This window comes from Prionailurus viverrinus, chromosome B3 (assembly GCF_022837055.1).
Source record: "Prionailurus viverrinus isolate Anna chromosome B3, UM_Priviv_1.0, whole genome shotgun sequence".
NCBI lineage: Eukaryota > Metazoa > Chordata > Mammalia > Carnivora > Felidae > Prionailurus > Prionailurus viverrinus.
In genome coordinates, this window is record NC_062566.1 from 22,929,292 (window position 1) to 22,952,030 (window position 22,739).

At 38.1% G+C, this 22,739-nt stretch overlaps 1 protein-coding gene across 1 annotated transcript in view; it reads right to left on the reverse strand.

Annotated features, from left to right (window-relative positions):
* Positions 1-22,739, reverse strand: part of OCA2 (OCA2 melanosomal transmembrane protein) — a 492,037-nt gene that overhangs the window by 320,454 nt on the left and 148,844 nt on the right. The window contains exons 13-14 of the mRNA XM_047864593.1: positions 20,547-20,685; positions 12,427-12,559 (exon numbers count right to left, since the gene is read on the reverse strand). Coding sequence (XP_047720549.1) covers positions 12,427-12,559; positions 20,547-20,685 — 272 coding nt within the window. The remainder of the gene's footprint in view (positions 1-12,426; positions 12,560-20,546; positions 20,686-22,739) is intronic.

The following is a 22,739-nucleotide window of genomic DNA, read 5'->3' on the forward strand; positions in this document are numbered from 1 at the left end:
TTACCCCATTTACAATTGCACCAAAACCCATAAGATACCTAGGAATGTGGCGCCTGGGTGGCTCAGTCAGTTAAGCATCCAACACTTGATTTTGGCTCAGGTCATGATCTCATGGGAATGAGATTGAGTCCCACATCAGGCTCTGTGCTAGACATGGAGCCTGCTTAGGATTCTCTCTTCCTCTCCCTCTGCTCTTCATCCACTCTCACACTCAAAAAAAAAAAAAAAAAACCTAGGAATAAATCTAACCAAAGAGGTAAAAGATCTATACTCGAAAAATATAGAATGCCTATGAAAGAAATTGAAGAGGACATAAGAAATGGAAAAACATTCCAGGATCATGGATTGGAAAAACAAATATTGTTAAAATGTCTATATTACCCAAAGCAATCTACATAGCCAATGCAATCGTTATCCAAATACTACCAGTTTTTCAAAGAGCTAGAATAAACAATCCTAAAATTTGTAAGGAACCACAATGACTCTGAATGGCCAAAATAATCTCTAAAAAAAAAAACAATCCTTAAAAAAATGGAACAGAATAGAAAGCCCAGAAATGGACCCACAACTATATGGTCAATTCATCTTCGACAAAGCAGGAAGGAGCATCCAATGGAAAAACAGTCTCTTCAACAAATGGTGTCAGGAAAACTGGACAGAAACATGCAGAATAATGAACCTGAATCACTTTCTTACACCATACACAAAAATAAATTCAAAATGGATGAAAGACCTAAATGTGAGATAGGAAACCATCACACTCCTACAGGAGAAAACATGCAGCAATGTCTTTGACCTCAGCCAGAGCAACTTCTTACTAGATCAATCTCCAGAGGCATTAAAAACAAAATAAAAAATGAACTATTTTGGGACACCTGGGTGGCTCAGTCAGTTAACTTCTGCTCAGGTCATGATCTCATGGTTTGTGAGTTTGAGCCCTGCATTGGGGTCTGTGCTGACAGCTCAGCCTGGAGCCTGTTTCAGATTCTGTGTCTCCCTGTCTCTGCCCCTTACCTGCTCACAATCTGTCTCTCAGTCTCAAAAATAAATAAACATTACAAATTTTTTTAAATGAGCTATTGGGACTTCACTAAGATAACCTTCTTCACAGCAAAGGAAACAATCAACACAACTAAAACAACGTATGGAATGAGAGAAGATAATTGCAAATGACATATCTGATAAAGGGTTTGTATCCAAAATCTATAAAGAACTTATCAAATTCAACACCCCAAAAAATAAATAATTCAGTTAATAAATGGGTCAAAGACATGAACAGGTATTTTTCCAAAGACATCCAGATGACTAAGAGACACATGAAAAGATGCTCAGCATCACTCATCATCAGGGAAATACAAATCAAAACCATGATGAGATACCACCTCACACCTGTATGAATGGCTAAAATTAACATCACAGGAAATAACAGATGTTAGCAAGGATGCAGAGAAAGGGGAACCCTCTTACATTGTCAGTGGGGAATGCAAACTGGTGCAGCCTTCTAGAAAACACTATGGGCATTCTTCAAAAAGTTAAAAATAGAACTGCCCTACCACTCAGCAATTAAACTACTAGGTATTTACCCAAAGGATACTAAAATATGATTCGAAGGAATACATGCACCCTGATGTTTATAGCAGCATTATCAACAAGAGCCAAAGTATGGAAAGAGCCTAAATATCCATCAATGGATAAATGGATAAAGATGTGTTATACATAGGGGCACCTGGTTGGCTCAGTCAGTTGAGCATCCGACTTTGGCTTAGGTCATGATCTCACATCTTGTGAGTTCAAGCCCCACATTGGAATCTGTGTTGACAGCTCAGAGCCTGGAGCCTGCTTTGGATTCTGTCTCTATCTCTCTCTTCCCCTCCCCTGCTTATGCTCTGTCTTTCTCTATCTCTCTCAAATATAAATAAACATTAAAAAAATTTTTTTAAAGATGTGGTATATATATTGTGTATACACAATAGAATATTATATATGTGTATTGTATATGCGTATATATTATAAATGTGTAATATTATATATGTGTATATATACACAATAGAATATTACTCAGCCATCAAAAAGAATGATTATATATGTAATATTTTATATATTTATATATTATATATATTAAGTATATATGTAATATTATATATGTGTATATATACCAATAGAATATTATTCAGCCATCAAAAAGAATGAAATATTATATATAATATTATGTGTATATTATATGTATGTATATATTATACATGTATAAATACATGTATATACTATATACTACATATATACATGTGTATATACTATATACTATGTGTATATATATATATATATATATATATATATATATATGAAATCTTGTCATTTGCAAATGTATTATGCTAAACAAAATAAGTCAGTCAGAAAGACAAATACCATATGATTTCACTGATATGTGGAATTTAAGAAACAAAACAGATGAACATATGGGAAGGGAAAAAAGAAAGGAAGAAAGAGGGAAGCAAACCATAAGAGACTCTTAACTATAGAGAACAAACTGAAGGTTAATGGAGGGAGGTGGGTGGGCAATGGGCTTAATGGGTGATAGGTATTAAGGAGGGCACTTGTTGTGATGAGCCCTGGTTGTTATATGTAAGTGATAAATCACTAAATAGATAACTGTAATAGCCAGCTTTGTATCTAATCAGGAATTTGAATGTTTAGCTAAACCCCCAACACACACAAATCCAGGCCTGTAAATACCCTACCAAACATTTAAGGGAACAGTGTTAGCAATTCTATATCATCTCCTTCAAAAAAGTTGAAGAGGAGTGTATACTTCTGTACTCATCCTATGAGTACAGCAAAAAAAAAAAAAGACATTACAAGAAAGTAAACTGTACATCAATTTCCATAATGTACACAGACACAAACATTCTATACAAAATATTAACAAGAAGCCATTTGAGCTGATATCTGGTGAACAGGAGGGCAGATTGTGCTGGCTATTTGTGCATTTTACCAAGTAAGTCATGTTGTTTTCCAATCTGGGCACTTGTCAGACTGATACATCCTGGCCCCTGTGACTGGTGGGGCCTGGTGACAATCAGGATGACAAAATATGAACAGAGGCATCCTGTATCAGTCAATAAAGGGTAGAACAAGTGGTTCTGCTTTGATGACCAAAAGCTCAGGGCTTTGAGAACTGATGACAAGTAGGGTACTACCAGCCTTCAGTAGTAATGAAGTGAAAGGGAGCGGGGCGGGGGGGACAGGGCTTTGCAATTCATTTAGATTTTGGAGTTACTTCTTTACTTCAGCATAACCAAGCCTGTTCTGACAAATGCTCTGAATGCCGTCACAGACCTGCTGAACCCAAATCTCTACAATAGGGCTTGGGAATCTGTAGTAATAACAAGCATTCTAAGGGTACCTTGGTGTCTCAGTCAGTTAAGCGTCCAACTGTTGGTTTTATCTCAGGTCATGGTCTCACAGTTCATGAGATGAAGCCCTGCATTGGGCTCTGCACTGATACCCTGCTTGGGATTCTCTCTCTCCTCTCTCTCTGTCCCTCCCAACTCTCAAAAATAAATAAATAAACTGAAAAAATAAGCATTCTAAAATTGGAGAGCCCTATGCCCCATGGTGGCCCCAGAGCATTTGCTCTGACACTGCATAGCTCACTCTGTGCTGATTTACATATTGTCATGACATTGACATGGGGCTTTAGCATCACGCAGATCCCAATTATCCCCCACCCCTTCCCTCAAAGCTTTTCTTAACCCCTTACTCAGGAAGAGTGGAAGAGTTGATTATACAGATCTGTTTCCTATACTTCTAAATCCATGTATCCTAAGTTCATGTCAAGATAGTTTTCTCCAGAAGAGCTTACTAACAGCACCGAATTCCTGGGGGTGGGCCTGGTAATCTAAATATATAACAATTGTTCTCAGGTCATTCTGATCATCAGGATGGTTGGGAGAAATCTAGCATAACTGAATAAGATAACTGTCTGACTCTCCATTGAGGTACAGCTGTGCCCACACACTCATCCATTGGGATCACAGTTTCCTTAGCTCTCTCTTGGTGCAATCCTTTCCATCAGAAAACTAAAATTAATATCAAATTATCTCATTTTACATATACTAGTTGATGATAAAACATTCTAAACATCTCTAACTGGTCATTATATATTGAACTGTGTTTCCCCCAAAACCCACGTGTTGAAGTGTTAATCCCCAATACCTTAGAATGTGACCTTATTTGAAAATAGTGTTATTGCAGGTGTAATTAATTAAGGTGAGGTCATTAGTGTGGCCAAAAATCTAAGATGACTGGTATCCTTATTAATGGGGAAATATGGATATAGACACACACAGGGAGAATGCCACAGGAACGTGAATCTGGCCATCTAAAAGCCAAGGGGAGAGGCCTGGAACACATCCTTACTCAGAACCAACCAACCTTATAGGCACATTGATTTTGGACTTCCAGCCTCCAGAACTGTGAGGAAATAAGCCATCCTTTAGCTTACTAAATCGTCTTAGCATCTGTGGAAATAAATCATCTGTTGTTTAAGCCACTTGTCTATGGTACTTTGTTACATCAGTCCTAGAAAAACAATACATTGGTCAATGGCAAAAGTTGATCAAGGTATCCTAGTGCCAGAAATATCTTTTTTTTAAAGCCAATTTTGATTAATTTTTTTCAAAACAGGAAAGGAATGGGATCATATGTAGTTGTCCTCTCCATTATAAAGCTGTAAGAGGACAGAAGGATCTGGGATTCTTTTTTCTTAATAAAGGCACATGCCCTGCTCTGTAGACCACAAGAGATGAGGCATTATCAATGCTATCAAGAAAATACAGTCCTTGGAGCCAACATGGCAGAACAGCATGGAAGTTTTTTGTGTGTCTCACATCCATGAAATACAGCCACCAACGCTAAACCATTTTGCACACCTATAAAACTGATCAGAGGATTAACACAACAATCTACACAAGCTGAACCACACAATTCAGCAGAAAGAGAAAAAATTCATTTTTATTTTCAATTTCTATTAAAAATACTTTTCTTTATTTTTTTTACTATATTTTTTATTTTTGTGTAAATTTTTTCAAATTCTATTTTCTTCCATCATTTTATTTTAGTATTCTTCAGAGTATTCACTTTTTCAAATTTTCAAATGATTTCCTTTTTCGTTTTTGTCTTTTTTGTTTCTTTTCTTTTTCTTGAATACAGAAAGAGAAAGAAATCATTTTTATTTTTAATTTGTATTAAAAATATTTTTCTTTAATTTTTCTCTGCTCTATTTATTTTTGTGTAAATTTTTTTCATATTCTGTTTTACTCCCATCATTTCAATTTAGTCTACTTCAGTGTATTCATTTTTTCAAATTTTCAAACAATTTCCTTTTTTTTTCTTTTTCCCCCTTTTTTTCTCTAATCTATCAAGCCACTTTCAACATCCAGAACAAAACACACCTATCATCTAGCATCATTTATTCGATTTTTGTGTGTGTGTGTGTTTATTTTGTTAATTTTAATATTTTTTATTTTAATATTTTTATTTTAATTTTCTCTACCTCATTAATTCCTTTTCTCCCTTAAAAATGATGAAACTAAAGAATTCATACCAAAAGAAAGAGCAGGAAGAAACGACAGGGAATTAACCAACACAGATATAAGCAAGATGTCGGAACCAGAATTTAGAATCACGATAATAAGAAGGCTAGCTGGACTCGAAAATAGATTAGAATCCCTGTATGCAGAGATGAAAGAAGTAAAAACTAGTCAGGATGAAATAAAAAATGCTACAACTGAGCTGCAATCACAGATGGATGCCATGACGGCAAGGATGGATAAGGCAGAACAGAGAATCAGCAATATAGAGGAAAAACTTACAGAGAATAATGAAGCAAGAAAAAAAGAGGGAGATTATCGCAAAAGAGCATGATTTAAGAATTAGAGAAATCTGGGGCACCTGGGTGGCTCAATTGGCTAACCATTTGACTTCAGCACAGGTCATGATCTCACAGTTTGTGGGTTCAAGCCACGTGTCAGGCTCTGTGCTGACAGTTCAGAGCCTGGACCCTGCTTTGGATTCTCTGTCTCCCTCTCTCTCTGCTCCTCCCCCACTCACATTCTGTTTCTCTCTCTCAAAAATAAATATTTAAAAATTTGAAAAAAAGAATTAGAGAAATCAGTGACTCATTAAAAAGGAGCAATATCAGAATCATAGGGGTCCCAGAAGAAGAGACATAAATAGGGTAGAAGGGTTATGTGAGCAAATCATAGCAGAAAACTTTCCTAACCTGGGGAAAGACACAGACATCAAAATCCAGGAAGCACAGAGGACTCCCACTACATTCAACAAAAACCAACCAAAAACAAAAACCAACAAGGCATATCGTACTCAAATTCACAAAATACTCAGGCAAGAAGAGAATCATAAAATCAGCAAGGGGGAAAAAAAGTCCCTAACCTACAAGGGAACACAAATCAGGTTTGCAACAGACCTATCCACAGAAACTTGGCAGGCCAGAAAGGAGTGGCAGGATATATTCAATGTGCTGAATCAGAAAAATATGCAGCCAAGAATTCTTTATCCAGCAAGGCTGTTGTTCAAAATAGAAGGAGAGATAAAAAGTTTCCCAGACAAAACAAAATTAAAGGATTTTGGGACCACTAAACCAACCCTGCAAGAAATTTTAAGGGGGACTCTCTGAGGGAAGAAAAGATGAAAAAATACATACATATATACATACATACATACATACACACATACATAAATAAATACCAAAAGCAACAAAACTTACAAAGGACCAGGGAACATCACCAGAAACTCCAACTGTACAAGCAACATAATGGCAATAAATTCGTATCTTTCAGTACTCACTCTAAACAGCAATGGACTCAATGCTCCAATCAAAAGACATTGGGTAACAGAATGGAAAAGAAAACAGGATCCACCTATATGCTGTTTACAAGAGACACTTTAGGCCTAGAGACACCTTCAGATTGAAAGTACAGGGATGAAGAACCATCTATCATGCTAATGGCCAACAAAAGAAAGAGTAGCCATACTTACATCACAAAGTCTAGACTTTAAAATAAAGACTGTATCAAGAGATGCAGAAGGGCATTATATCATAATTAAGAGGTCTATCCACCAAGAAGACCTAACAATTGTAAACATTTATGTGACAAATGTGGGAGTACCCAAATATATAAATCAATTAATCACAAACATAAAGAAACTCATCGACGGTAACACCATAATAGTAGGAGACTTCAACACACCACTCACAGCAATGGACAGATCATCTAATCAAAAAATCAACAAGGAAACAATGGCTTTGAATGACACACTGGACCAGATGGACTTAACAGATATATTTAGAACATTTCATCCTAAAGCAGCAAAATATACATTCTTCTCTAGTGCACATGGAATGTTCTCCAGAAAGATCACACACTGGGACACAAATCAGCCCTCAGCAAGTACAAAAAGATCGAGATCATACCATGCATATGTTCAGACCACAATGCTATGAAACTTGAAACCAACCACAAGAAAAAATTTGGAATGGTAACAAATATTTGGAGACGAAACAACATCCTACTAAAGAATGAATGGGCTAACCAAGAAGTTAAAGAGGAAATTAAAAAGCATATGGGAACCAAAGAAAATGATAACACCACAACCCAAAACCTCTGGGACGCAGCAAAGACGGTCATAAGAGGAAAGTATATAGTAATCCAGGCCTTCCTAAAGAAGGAAGAAAGATCTCAGATACACAACCTAGCCTTACGCCTTAAAGAGCTGGAAAAAGAACAGCAAATAAAACCCAAGATCAGCAGAAGACAGGAAATAATAAAGATTAGAGCAGAAATTAATGCTATGGAAACAAAACAAACAGTAGGACAGATCAATGACCAAACGCTGGTTCTTTGAGAGAATAAAAAAATTAATAAACCACTAGCCAGTTTGATCAAAAAGAAAAAGGAAAGGACCTAAATAAATAAAATCAAGAATGAAAGAGGAGAGATCACAACCAACACAGAAGAAATTAAAAACAAGAAAAGGATAATAATAGAGCAATTATATGCCAACAAAATGGACAATCTGGAAGAAATGGACAAATTCCTAGAAATGTATACACTACCAAAACTTAAACAGGAAGAAATAGAAAATTTGTACAGACACATAACCAGTAAGGAAGTCAAATTAGTAATCAAAAATCTCCCAAAAAACAAGAGTTCATGGCCAGATGGCTTTCCAGGGGAATTCCACCAAACATTTAAGGAAGAGTTAACACCTATTCTCCTGAAGCTGTTCCAAAAAATAGAAATGGAAGGAAAACTTCCAAACTCTTTCTATGAAGCCAGCATTACCTTGATTCTAAAACCAGACAGAGACCCGACTAAATAGGAGAATTATAGACCAATTTCCCCAATGAATATGCATGCAAAAATCCTCTACAACATATTAGCCAACCGGATACAACAATACCTTCAAAAAATTATTCACCATGACCAAGTGGGATTTATACCTGGGATGCAGGGCTGGTTTAATATCCACAAAACAATTAAGGTGATTCATCACATCAATAAAAGAAAGGACAAGAACCATATGATCCTCTCAATAGATGCATAAAAAGCATTTGACAAAATACACTACCGTTTCTTGATTAAAAACCCTCAAGAAAGTATCGATAGAAGATCATAAAAGCCACATACAAATGACTCAACGCTAATGTCATCCTCTATAGGGAAAAACTGAGAGTTTCCCACTAAGGTCAGGAACAAGACAGGGATATCCACTCTCTCCATGGTTATTCAACATAGTACTGGAAGTCTTAGCCTCTGCAATTAGACAACACAAAGAAATAAAAGGCATCCAAATCGGCCAGGAGGAGGTCAAACTTTCAGTCTTCGCAGAAGACATGATACTCTATATGGAAAACCCAAAAGATTCTACCAAAAAACTGCTAGAACTGATTCATGAATTCAACAAAGCTGCAAGATATAAAATCAATGCACAGAAATCAGTTGCATTCCTATTCACCGACAATGAAGCAACAGAAAGAGAAATCAAGGAATCGATGCCATTTACCATTGCACCAAAACCCATAAAATACCTAGGAATAAATCTAACCAAAGAGGTGAAAAATCTATATACTGAAAACTATAGAAAGCTTATGAAAGAAATAGAAGAAGACACAAAGAATGGAAAAAGATTCCATGCTCCTGGATATGAAGGACAAATATTGTTAAAATGGCAAAGTAGCCAAGAAATCTACATGTTCAATGCAATCCCTATCAAAATAACACCAGCATTCTTTAAAGAGATAGAACAAATAATCCTAAAATTTGTATGGAACCAGAAAAGACCCCAAATAGCCAAAGCAATCTTGAAAAAGAAAACCAAAGCAGGAGGCATCACAATCCCAGAATTCAAGCTACACTACAAAGCTCTAATCATCAAGACATTATGGTACTGGCACAAGAACAGACACTCAGATCAATGGAACAAAATAGAGAACCCAGAAATGGAACCACAAATGTATGGCCAACTGATCTTTGACAAAGCAGGAAAGAATATGCAGTGGAATAAAGACAGTCTCTTCTGCAAGTGGTGCTGGGAAAACTGGACAGTGACATACAGAAGAATGAACCTGGACCATTTCTTACACCATACACAAAAATAAACTCAAAATGGATGAAAAACCTAAATGTAATACAGGAAGCCATCAAAACCCTTGAGGAGAAAGCAGGCAAAAACCTCTTTGATCTTGGCCGCAGCAAGTTCTTATTCAACACATCTCCAGAGGCAAGGGAAACAAAAGCAAAAATGAACTACTGGGACCTCACCAAAATAAAAATCTGCACAGCGAAGGAAACAATCAGCAAAACTCAAAGGCAGCCTACAGAATGGGAGAAGATATTTGCAAACGACATATCAGATAAAGGGTTAGTATCCAAAATCTATAAACAACTTACCAACTCAACACCCAAAAACCAAAGAACCCTGCAAAGAAATGGGCAAAATACATGAATAGTCACTTCTCCAAGGAAGACTTCCAGATGGCCAACCAACACATGAAAAAAAATGTTCAACATCACTCCTCATCAGGGAAATACAAATCAAAACCACAATGAGATACCACCTGACACCTGTTAGAATGGCTAACATTAACAACTCGGGCAACAATAGATGTTGGCAAGGATGCGGAGAAAGAGGATCTCTTTTGCATTGCTGGTGGGAATGCAAGCTGGTGCAGCCACTCCAGAAAACAGTATGAAGGTTCCTCAAAAACCTAAAACTTGAACTACCCTACGACCCTGCAATTGCACTACTAGGTATTTTTTCAAGGGATACAGGTGTGCTGTTTCAAAGGGACACATGCACCCCAATATTTATAGCAGCACTATCAACAACAGCCAAAGTATGGAAAGAGCCCAAATGTCCATTGATGGATAAATGGATAAATAAGATGTGGTATATATACACAATGGAGTATTACTCAGTAATCAAAAGGAATGAAATCTTGCCATTTGCAGCTACGTGGATGGAACTAGAGGGTATTATGCTAAGAGAAATTCATAAAAGAAAGACAAATATCAGATGATTTCACTCATATGAGGACTTTAAGAGACAAAATAGATGAACATAAGGGAAGGGAAACAAAAATAATATAAAAACAGGGAGGGGACAAAACAGAAGAGACTCTTAAATATAGAGAACAAACTGAGGGTTACTGGAGGGGTTGTAGGAGGCAGGACGGGCTAAATGGGTAAGGTAAATGGGTAAGGGGCACTAAGGAATCTACTCCTGAAATCGTTGATTTGGATGCAAATTTTTAAAAATAAAATTTAAATTTAAAAAAAAGGATTACATAAAAAGGACAGTTCTATTTAGCCCCCAACACCTGTGTTTGCACCCCCCTTATCTCCAGTCCCCCATCCTAGGCTCACCCCCTATAGTTCAGGTCCTGTTGGGTGGGGCCTATGCCAATCCTAGTGCCCCATGAGCATCTGAAGCACAGGAAATGTTCCCACTTGTCCTGCACTTACATCATCTTCAGTTGGAGTTAGGCGGAGGATCCACCCAGAATTTCTTACTGCTTGGTCATGTTTAAAGTACCATTTCTACATCCACAAGGACACTCCAATGTTTTGTGCATTTGGTCAATAAGCATTTCTTAAAATAGACATTTCTGTGTATCATTCCATTTCTCTGGAAGAGGTGGATGACTACATTTTACTAAGAACAAGATTGTTTTATATGGATGACTCTTGAGAGGGTATTTAAGATAATGTTTTCCAAACTAGAACAAAAATTGTCAAATTCTGAATACAAAAGTCATGAATGAAAGAAAGGCAAATCTGCCAAATACAGTCACATCTGATGAGCAGGAGGGCTGGTAACAAAACCTATAGATCCTTACCTATTCATACAAAAATGGTATTTTGTTATCTTACTAAAGATAAAACCTGAAGTCCTGTACAACACAAGGACAGAGTAATAACAGGATGAGAGAGGTAAATATACAATCTATGAGCTCTGTGACGACACCACACCATCTGAAACTACAGAGAAAGAAATGCACCTTTGTTAATGTACTCCTGTCACCCAGATGTGCTCTGCTACCCAGGCAACCTGCACAATGTCCTATATTGGTCTGGCTGAGGAGAGGATGGCTATTTCCCAAATAATCTCTTGCTTCTAACATATCCTCATCAGTAATGTTCTCAATAAAACATTTACCAAAATTTTAGGTGAGAAAAATGCAAAGCCATAAGATGGTCATGAGCCCTCTTCCTGCTGCCTGGTGCCTCGCCGATACATTCTTGACTGACATGGTACATCGTCCTCTGTGTTGGATTATGTTGTCACTTTTGTAATCACATTTTTTAAAATTTTTTTAACGTTTATTTATTTTTGAGGCAGAGAGAGACAGAGCATGAACGGGGGAGGGGCAGAGAGAGAGGGAGACACAGAATCGGAAGCAGGCTCCAGGCTCTGAGCCATCAGCCCAGAGCCTGATGTGGGGCTTGAACTCACGGACCGCGAGATCATGACCTGAGCTGAAGTCAGACGCTTAACCGACTGAGCCACCCAGGCGCCCCTGTAATCACATTTAATCACAAAGTATGACATATTTGAACACTAAAGTCTCTATACTATGCTACTTATGTTGTATACACGTGGTCTAATGATGTCATGGAATGCAAACTAGAAACAGAAGCCATTGCTTCCCACATTTCACTCTACAGAAAACTAAAGAGGTCCATGGATTTAAAGCCCCTGAAAGCACAGTGCATACCAGGAGGCAGATGGGAACATATCTCAGTATGTAAGAAAACTCCTGCCTTTCTGTGGCAATTTCTTCTGGAAAAAGATAATATTATAATAGTAAACTCTAAGGCTGTATGAGGAGGTGTTCATACTCACCAACAATCTCACTGGGCTCCCTGTTATAAAGCTTTTTGTTCCAGAAAAGGAGTCTGAGGAGTGGAAAGGAGAACAGTAGAATGAGGCAAATCCCAACGAACATGTGTGCAGTAAATCCTGCGAAGTCCAGGCCCTAGAAATAGAAAAGAGGAAATGAAATGACAGATAGGACTTTCCCCTGAAATAACAGATAGCACAGCTCCCTCTTCAGGGATCACCCCCCACATGAGGGATCCAGGGAGGTCATAACACCGAGACCCAGCAGGGATAGGCACATCAGTATGGTGGATGTTAGCACAAGGGCCACAAAGTCCAGCACAACACCCAAGGAAGAACAGGTACTCTTCTTTACAATATTGAAAATGCTTAAGGTTTGTTTCTTTCATACTGATAAACCAATTCAAACCCGAAAAACAATCAACCTTAGGAGAAAACAAAAACAGGCTATCACAGACACTCTTAATCTTAACTGGGTCTACCTTCACCACACAGGACTGACACATTCTCCCAGGACAAATAAAGACTGACAGGGGCAAAACATAAAACTATGTGGCAATATTTGCCCATTTCAAGATAAACTTGGGTTTTTTTTAATATTTCATTTAAATCCCTGGTATCTATGTGAAAGAGCATCCTTGGCTGGAGAGCACAGCCCTCTATAGGGAGACCAGTGGCCATCAGGACTGAGGTGGTTCAGAGTGTCCCTACTGTCCACAAGGGGTCCAGGAAAGAACTTCTCCAACTCTTCACACTTCCTTTGCCTGTCTGCAGAACTATCTGCCATGGTCAGCTGCTGAGGATATCTCTCTTTGGGGATAAAATCTCCACTCGGTTAATCTGTCAAGGAACAAGTCAGCAGCATCATTGGCTGGTTTTGTCTTTCTTTTACTCAGTGCTTATACCTCAACGGTATGGTGAAGGTGATCCCTGAGCCCCCAGCATGACAGATAAAGTTGTTGTCCCCATGAAGTTGTCCATGAGAACCAACTTCTCACTGGTGAGAACTCTAGGTTTTATCTGCAGTGTCTATGGACCACTGGTGCCACAAAGGAGGTTAGAAGCCCAGTGACAAAGCGCAGGTATGGGGGGCTACTCCAGGGCAGGAAGGACCACAGTAGTGTGGCAGATATATGTGCTCACACAGAATGTGGGCAAGTCTCTCCACCCCGGGGTGGGGGGGTACACTCAGGGGGCTAGAGGGGCAAGTCCCAGAGAATGTAAGTGAGTACCTTGAGAGACAGTGCCCAAGACAGGGGTCAGAAAGACCACCTTCAAAAGGTCTGCATTAGGAGGAGAAATATTTACTATATTGTTGCTTATTAAAATTTATTTGTCCTTTTCACTTCTAGAAAATATCTAAAACCACTTCTAAATTTACTAAAGGTATATTATAACTAGAAGCCATTATCGATAAGGTTGTGTCAGAGTTTAGGCTTGACACTTGTACAATAATCTGAAGTTCTTAATCTCTTACAGTTAGTTATCTGCACGTTCAGTAGTTACCCGGGAAAACAGCATTATGAACGATAGACGGAGCTGTATGAATTCATTCATACATAGACAGCAAGAAACATACAAAAGAGGTGGGACTCAAAGAATGTTTTTAATGGCCATATAAGATTTCACCATTTTTCTGGTAGTTCTTCAATAAGGATATTACCTTGGACTTGGTGTTCATCTATAGAACTCATGCCCCAAACATCTAGTTTTAAAAAGTCCACAAAACTTTCAGGGACACCTCAAAATCTTTTAATGTCTTCTAAAATTAAAAGCAAAAAGCGCTTCTGGAGGGGAGGTGGGCAGGGAGATGGGTTAAATGAATGATGGGTATTGATGAGGGCACTCATTGTGATGAGCACTGGGTGTTGTTTCTAAGTGATGAATCACTAAATTCTACTCCTGAAACTAATATTACACTGTATGTTAGCAAACTGGAATTTAAATAAAAACTGGGAAAAAAGCAAAAGAAGAACTTTTGAGTCAAAGAAAATGGCCTAAAATAATATATGAATATATTTGTCTTTATACCAACACAGTCATAGAATATAATTAATATTTTTTGAAGGAAGGTGACTACTAAGGCAGAGGTATTTGTATCCTGAGTAATTCTGGGTCCTTTTTTTTAACATATTAACTATAAATTTTTTGTCCTGTTAGAAACTATGGGGAAATTGAAAAAAAAAAGTGAGGGGTGGATTAAAGAAAGAAAAAGACTAAGGGGGTCCTAGGAGGCCTTCATAACAAAACAATACAACTTTCAGCGGAAGTATTTGGTTGCTACCAGAGTTGTAATGGGTGGATTTATCAAGTAAGAACAATGCAGAGTGGGAAAATCGCAGCTGAAAAATTTAAGAATAATACAGGCAGATGAAATATATCACGGGATGCAAATATTTTCACTAAGCTTATTAGGTGCATGTATCTGGCCCTACCTGCTGCTTTATGTGCCTCTGTAATTTCCTACACTCTTCTCCTTAATGTTCTCAGTAACAAAACCACCCACTATTACACTTCCATCAATACAATGCTTAAATGCAGCCCTGTCTTGCAAGGTGCTGGTTTTATTTTGTCCCCTTTAGTCTTGTTTTGTACTGTTTTGGTTTGGGATCCACTTAGCTATGTTCTTATTAATTTTCCACAAAGTCCTCATTTGACAGTGGAAGTGGTCAAAATTTGAGGCATGTAAAACTATGAAAAAAGGATCCCCCTCAGAATCATATTAGAACATCCATGGCTTCATAAACTATATATATTCAAAGGGGCTATATGTATCATCTGGCAGAGTAACTCTTGGCCCACCAATATCATTTTCTAGGGGTCATGCTTTCAGGCTAACTCTGGAACAAAGTCAAAACAGTCAATTGGGTTGGAGAATGGCTTAGCTGAATTTGCTGTATGTTTTCATAAATATCATAGTGTAATTTTAAGATTGAATCATATCTGGATACTCAATAAGTAGAAGACCCCAGCTCTATAGAGTGGGTGTGATGACAGGAGGGATCTGGTGTGGTACATCCTTAATATGAGGATACATGGAGTATGTGGAGCAGAGGTCATGATATACATGGATCTGAGGAAGGTAGAAACCTCTGGAAAAGGCATAGAAATGGGTCATCCCAACACACAGAAGACAAAGCAGACCATAGAGGGCATGAGGTCTACTACAGAATGTTGACCCAAGAGGAAAGATTGTAAAAAAAAAAAAAAAAATTTAAAAAAATGCAGAACTCCAAGGCCCACAGATATTGGAGAGCCATGTGGAATCAGAAAACCCACAAAGGAAACTAAGAGGCAGTGATAGGAAAGGCAGAGCAGGAAACAGCAGAGAATGACAGCATCAAAGTTGTCAGCTGATGGAGTGGAAGAAAATGGTGGTGGAAGAGCAGCAAAAGAACACCCCAGCATGCATACTGCATGGTGTGAAAGCCCTGAGGAATGTCCCAGTGTACACTTCTCTGGGACACCATGGAGAAAGCCTTCCTCTGACCTATGAGATGTCATTCAGAAGCACAGGGGACATGGCTCCCCTAAACAAATTTTTCAACTGTTATTTAAAAGATAGTTAAACAGTTGTGTTCAATACTGATAAGTCTCCCTAGAACAAGCATAAAGGAGTAAATGTAACAAGCAAAGGATTACATCCCTGTTAGTCCACTGGGAGATGAAGGAACAAGGCATTATTGAAAGTCCTACTACAGTGTAGAAGGACCCTGGAAGTTTTCCCCACCTACCTGTTCAGTACTGGAAATCCCACAAACAAAGAACCATCCTAAGAGATCTGGGAGGAGTGAACAGGGTATAGAAGGGTATGTTGGAAGAACTTTCTTCATAACTCCCTGTAACTTCTTCCTAATCCTCAGGAATGTGGAAGAATTTTCTTATGTGACTTCTTTTACTGTTCCAAAGTCCAGTACTGTTTTTTATAACTCCTCTGAATTACATATGGAGTATTAACTTTATTCATTACTATTTTAAAAATTAATTTCAAAATTAATTTTTATTTTATAATCTTTTTTCTTCCTAGTTCAGTTCATAAACAACCAAATAATGCAGAATAAACGTGCACACAAATGTGTGGCTGTGCTATGAGGCTATAATGAGGTTTAATAAATTAATCTCTGCTGAAGACACTATCCCTGGAGCAATAAGTTCATTTGTGTCTCTATACAAATAAGTATTCTCTTATCTCTGAGCTACTATAAAATAAATTAAAACCACACTTGGTTATCTACAAGAGAACATTCATTAGATACCTTTCCTATGATACACAGTTTAACCCAAAAATTCAAGTCATTAAGTAGAAGACAAGGAACTCCATCTTCCATAAAACAAGGATAGCCCTAAAGCCATTTCCCCAGAGGATGTCACTTGGGCACAAAGCTGTGTGAGAAGCCTAGGCTCAGCCTCAATGCAGAGAGGGTGCTCACCTCCACGGCCCTCTGTGAATTTTTATGAAAACCTGACATTTCTCACTTACTGTCATATTTAAACTCTGGATATTTATAACAGCATGCCAGCATGTCATGGAGGAATGTGGAACTAGTATAACAGACTGTCCCTTCAGCCTTCTATATGACTTGGTAGAGGCCCAGGACTCAGAGCCCATCTAGGGTCACATTCTACTGTTTAGTTCAGAGCATTCAGATTTAGGACTCTAAAAGAAGGCTTAAAATGATGCAGAGTTAACTCAGTTTGTGCCAAGAAAGACATCATGCTCAGGATTTTACATTAATACTAACGTGATGCTCGCCAGGGACAGCTAAGCTGTTGCATTAATTCATTAATATGTTGTCATAAGAAGAAGAAAAAAGGAGAGACAAATAAAAGAAACTGAAAGCCAAGTTCTAAAAACAATCTAATGAAATGGAGTAGCCATACTCTTACTTGAACTATTTCTATACCTATTTTACTATAGTTTTCTATTTGAACTTTTAAGGCTTTAGCTTTTACATTTATGTCTGTGATCCACTTATGAGTTAGTTTTTAGGTAAACTGGGAAGTGTGGATTGATGTTCATTTTTCTTGCATATGAATGTCCAATTTGTTCCAGAACCATTTGTGAAAAAAAAAAACCAAAACAATTCTTTCTCCACTGAACTGGCTTTCCACCTTTGTTTGTTAAAAATCATTTGTTCATCTATGTGGAGGTCTATATCCAGACTCTACTTTGTCCCATTTACCTATTTACTTTTAGTGATGCTAATACCACACTGTCTTGACTATTGTAGCTTTATAATAAATCTTGGAATTAGGTAGCACTAGCCCTCCCAATTTGTTCTTCCCATTAAGAGTTATTTTTGGACATTCTGGACACTTGAGTTTCCAAATAAATTTTAGAATCAATCTGTCAATTTCTACCAAAAACAACAAACCTGCTATGGTTTTGATAGGGATTGTATAAATCTGTAGATCAATCTGGGAAGGATTGATATGTTAACAATATTGGGTCTTCTGATCCACCAACAAAGTATCTCTTTCCATTTAATTAGATCTTTAATTACTCTATAATATTTTATAGTTTTCAGTATACAGGTGTTGCATATGTTTGGTCAGATTTACCCTAAAGTATTTTATATATCAATGCTAATTTCCAATTGTATACTGCTAGAATATAGAAAACCACTAATTTTTCTATATTGATCTTTTATTGCACACTTGTCAAATTTATTATTTCTAGAAGCTTTTTTACAGATTCTTTCAGACTGTCTACATGGACAGTCGTGTCATCTGTAAGTAAAGACTTTCAATTCTTCCTTTCTGATATGGATGGTTTGTATTTCTTTTCTTATCTTATTGTATCAGCTAGAGCCCCCACTAAAATGTTACATTGAAGTGGTGAGAATGGACATCTTTGTCGTGTTTCTGATCTAAGGAAGAGGCATTCACATCTAAGTATTATGCTATCTGTAGTGTTTTCAGAAATGCTCCTTATTGGACTTATAAAGTTCTCTTATTTTCTAGTTTATTGAGAGATTTTTAAGCAGTAATGGATGTTGGATTTTGCCAAATATTTTTCCGCATCTCAATAGATGAACTTTATTACTTAGTTTGTTATTATTTTAGTTTTTATATGAACTTTATCATTTAGTTTGTTAGTAAATTACACTGATTGGTTTTTCAAATATCATACCAATCTTCCATTCCTAGGATAAATTCTACTTGGTTATGATATATTATCCATTTTACATATTATTAAATTGGATATGATAATTTTTTTAAAATTATGTTTAAAAATTAAAAATCAAAAATCTATGTTCATAAAACATTTGTTAATACTTTTCTTATATTGGTTTTGTTCCCTTTAGGTGTCAGGGTCTCGTAGAATGAGTTGGAAAGTATTCTCTCCTCTTTAATTTACTGTGAAGCTTTATGTAGAATTGGTATTATAGCATTATCTCTTCCTTAAGTATTTGGAGAATTCACCAAAAAAGACATCTTAACCTTGGTCTCTCCAGACTCTCAGTTCTGTCTCCTGAACTCGGGCAGTCTGATGAGCTCCACATGGGTTTTTCCCTCTCTGTACTGCATCCTGGAAACTCTCTCAAGGCAGTGAACTGGGGCAATGATTGGGTTCACCTCATTTGCTTCCCAATTCTCAAAAAACACTGTAATTTTTTTGTCTGATGCCCTGTATCTTGATTACCATTATCTGGTTTTGCTTTGCTTGGGGTTTTGTTTTTTGAATTTTCATTAATTTTCTTTTTGGATATCTCAAGCTTCAGGGTAAATCCCTGTTACTCTATCTTGGCAGAGCAGAAGCTGTGTATCTTTTTTCATCCATGTGTATCTACATACAAACATTCTGGGAAACTAGATGCACCAAATCATTAAGAGGATTTATCTCTGAATGGTGAGATTATGACAATTTTTAAAACTTGTGTGTATGATATACATTTTCTACAATAAATGTATTACTGCAAAATAAAAATAAAACAGCATCTTTCTCTAAAAATAGTTCTGTTCAGGGGCACCTGGGTGGTTAAGTGATCAATTTCAGCTCAGGGCATGATCTCATGGTCCATGAGTTCAAGGCCTGAATCAGGGTGTATGCTGACAGCTCAGAGCCTGGAGCCTGCTTCAGATTCTGTGTCTCCCTCTCTCTTTGCCCTTCCCCCACTCATGCTCTGTCTCTCTCAAAAATGAACAAATGTTTTTAAAAAATTAAAAATACTTCTCTTCAAGGTGTATGATGCCTATCTTGGGTGATAGGTGCCCCTAGAACAGATCACAAGGCTCTGCCACCTTCTGATGTGTTCTGGGATAACATGATACTGGGCATACTGCTCAGTTCACACAGGAAGCCTGGTGAAGTATTGCCAGTTGGTTTCCCAGGGTAACTAGGGAGCATTAAAGTTTAGACAAAGCACCTAAGTCATACCCTGGATCTCAATACCTTAGAACTATGCTCAAAGGCTTAAATATTTTTATAGAAGACAGCACAAACACACACAAATATACTGGCACACTTCATAGACACACACATAAACATATCATCTAAAATAAATGATACCAATTTGGAAACATTTTTGCTGACACTTCACAGAAGAGCTACTGAGAAAATTCTAATGACCAAAGAATGATAAATGAAACCTATATAATTTCAAACTCTTTAAGATGTATAAAATACTGTTTTCACTCTCTAATACTTTAGCATACAAAGAAATTGTATGTTAATATTTATAAGAGCTTTCCAAAAATTCCTAAAGACCTTCATTTTATGGCCCTTTAAAAAATGTTTAAGTTCTTCATCAGTGAATTCATCCACCACAATTGAAAATGTGAGGGACAGATTATTTTATTTTTAACATTAGTTGGAAGAAACCTCAGTTCCCATTAATATAATGCAAACATCATCTCCTACACCTAAGTACATCATGTTATCCATCCTTTTCTTAATAATTTATCAGAATTGAAATGAATCAATTCAAACCACTTCACTCTACACTGGAGGATCAGTCACCTAATCTCCCCTCTCAAGATAACCAATAACACTTAATATGAAGAAGTGATATAGAAGAGCTTAATTTCTAATAAAGTCTTCCACATTGGGTAGAATGCCAAATGGGCAGGTAAGTTGGGACCTATATTTATTGAAAGCAACCCTATTACACTGTACATACCATCTTCCTCAACTCCTGGTTGGAAACAATAATGACGTTTGGTGGGTCCCCAATGGCAGTGGCAGCTCCTCCAATATTTGTGAAGATCACTTCTGCAATCAGGACTTGTCTTGGATCAAGGTTGAGCACCTCACACAATCTGTCACAAATGGAGGAAAATAAAAGTAGCCATGCTCTTCAATTGTACAATCTAAATATTTTTAATTCACTTGTTTGTATAAGGGAGGCACACTACACACACACACACACACACACACACACACACACACACACACACACACCTATAAGAAGTGCAATGCTGGAGGATGAACAAAGACAATGTTTACAGAGCTACAGTTGACCCTCAGAATTGCATTTCTTTGAAATTCAATCAACCAACCACCCACCTGTGGTTGGTTTCACATCAGTGTGAAAATGTACCCTCATCAACCCCCCACAGATCTGGAGGGAGCAGAGTCCCTCCACCAGACCCTTCTGAGTCAGGGGTGGGGCAGAGCAGACAGCACCACAACTCAGTAGCTCACACCAAGCCTACCAACGTAATTCATTACCCACCTTCCCTTTCTCAGATGCTATCTTCTTGCCCCTCCCTTCTAAATACTATCCATAGACTTCTTCCTTAGAGAAGGAGCACACACTCTACAGCTGTGGTTCCCTATCTTGACTGCACATAAGATTTGTCTGGGAACCTTTGAAAGTCCTGCTGCTCGGCCCATGACAGACTAATCCCTGGAAGTGGGCCTGGGCAGCAGAAGTCTACAGGCTCCCAATGTGGATACAACAAGCCCGAAGTTGAAAAATGTTGGGATTCCTGGGTGGCTCAGTCAGTTAAGTCTCTGACTCTTGATTTTGGCTCAGGTCATGATCTCTCACAGTCACAAGATGGAGCCCTGCTCCACTGAGTGTGAAGCCCACTTGAGATTCTGTCCCTCCCTCTCCCTCTGCCCCTCCCTCACTTGTGTGCTCTCTCACACATGCTCTCTCTCTCAAAAAAATTAGAAAGAGAGAAAGAAAGGAAGGAAGGAAGGAAGGAAGGAAGGAAGAAAGAAAGAAAGAAAGAAAGAAAGAAAGAAAGATGTTGCTCTAAAGAAGGTTTGGGAAACACATCATGTCCCACCACGCCTGCCAATCCATACTGTCTACTTCCATATAGAAACCGGGCCTTGGGTTACCAGGCTGCTGCACTCAAGGGTCCTTCCCTTCATCTCCCAGGTCAGAGAGAAACTAACAGTACATCTGAAGGGGATCAGCCTACAGAGCCATGTGGAAACTGAAGAGGGAATGGTGTCTGGGGATGAATGAATGAATGAATGAATGAATGAATCCAAGAATGAATCGAAAAACAGGATTTGACCCCAATCAGCAGCAGCAGTAGCGCTCAGCTGAGGAAGTTTCCAGGATATGCCTCAAGCAAGAAAATAATTAGTGTACGTTAATCAACAATGGCAGAGCAAGCACAGAGATGGCATCCTATCTAAATGGACCAAGCTGTTTACCGGTGAAGACTATGCTCCTCCAGACAAAGGCAGAAGAACATGATTAAGCTTATAAAATCATGAAGAATATGGTAATATATATAGTGAATATGAATACACTAACACTTAAATCTTGAAAGCTGTAACTTTTAGACTAAGAATTGCTACTCACAGAAAATTACAAAGCTGGTTTCTGTAGTAGTAAGGATATAAACAAATCCCAGCAAGGCTGAGAAAACCCTCAGCTTTCTAGACTGTCCAGGAATGCCAGGAATATGGGTACCCCATGGAAGCCTGCTCTCATTGGAACTGTCATCAGAGAGCACAATGATATTCTGGGACCTGGTGCATAGGTGATAGTATGGCTTTTAAACCAGTGACAGCAGCAGAGTCACCTTGGTTGAGGGGGGTGAAGGTGCCCTGCCTCTTGCCCTTGAGATATCCTAGAGGCAGAGTTTGGTGTCTGCCATTAGTAGCGCATGTTACAGTTTACAGCACCCTTGAGCCACATTTGTTCCAGCCTTCATTTGCCCTCAGGAGAACCCCACATACTAGGAAGTGCCACACACCCCTACACAGGAAGGCTAAATCCCTGTCTGCATGTGGGGCATGACAATGCAGCCAAGCTTGCAGGAGCTTGGGAAAGAGACCAACTCTCAACAGCCAACTCTCAACACTGCAGACTGCACTTGTGGGGACGCTGCCTGTTCTCTGCTCT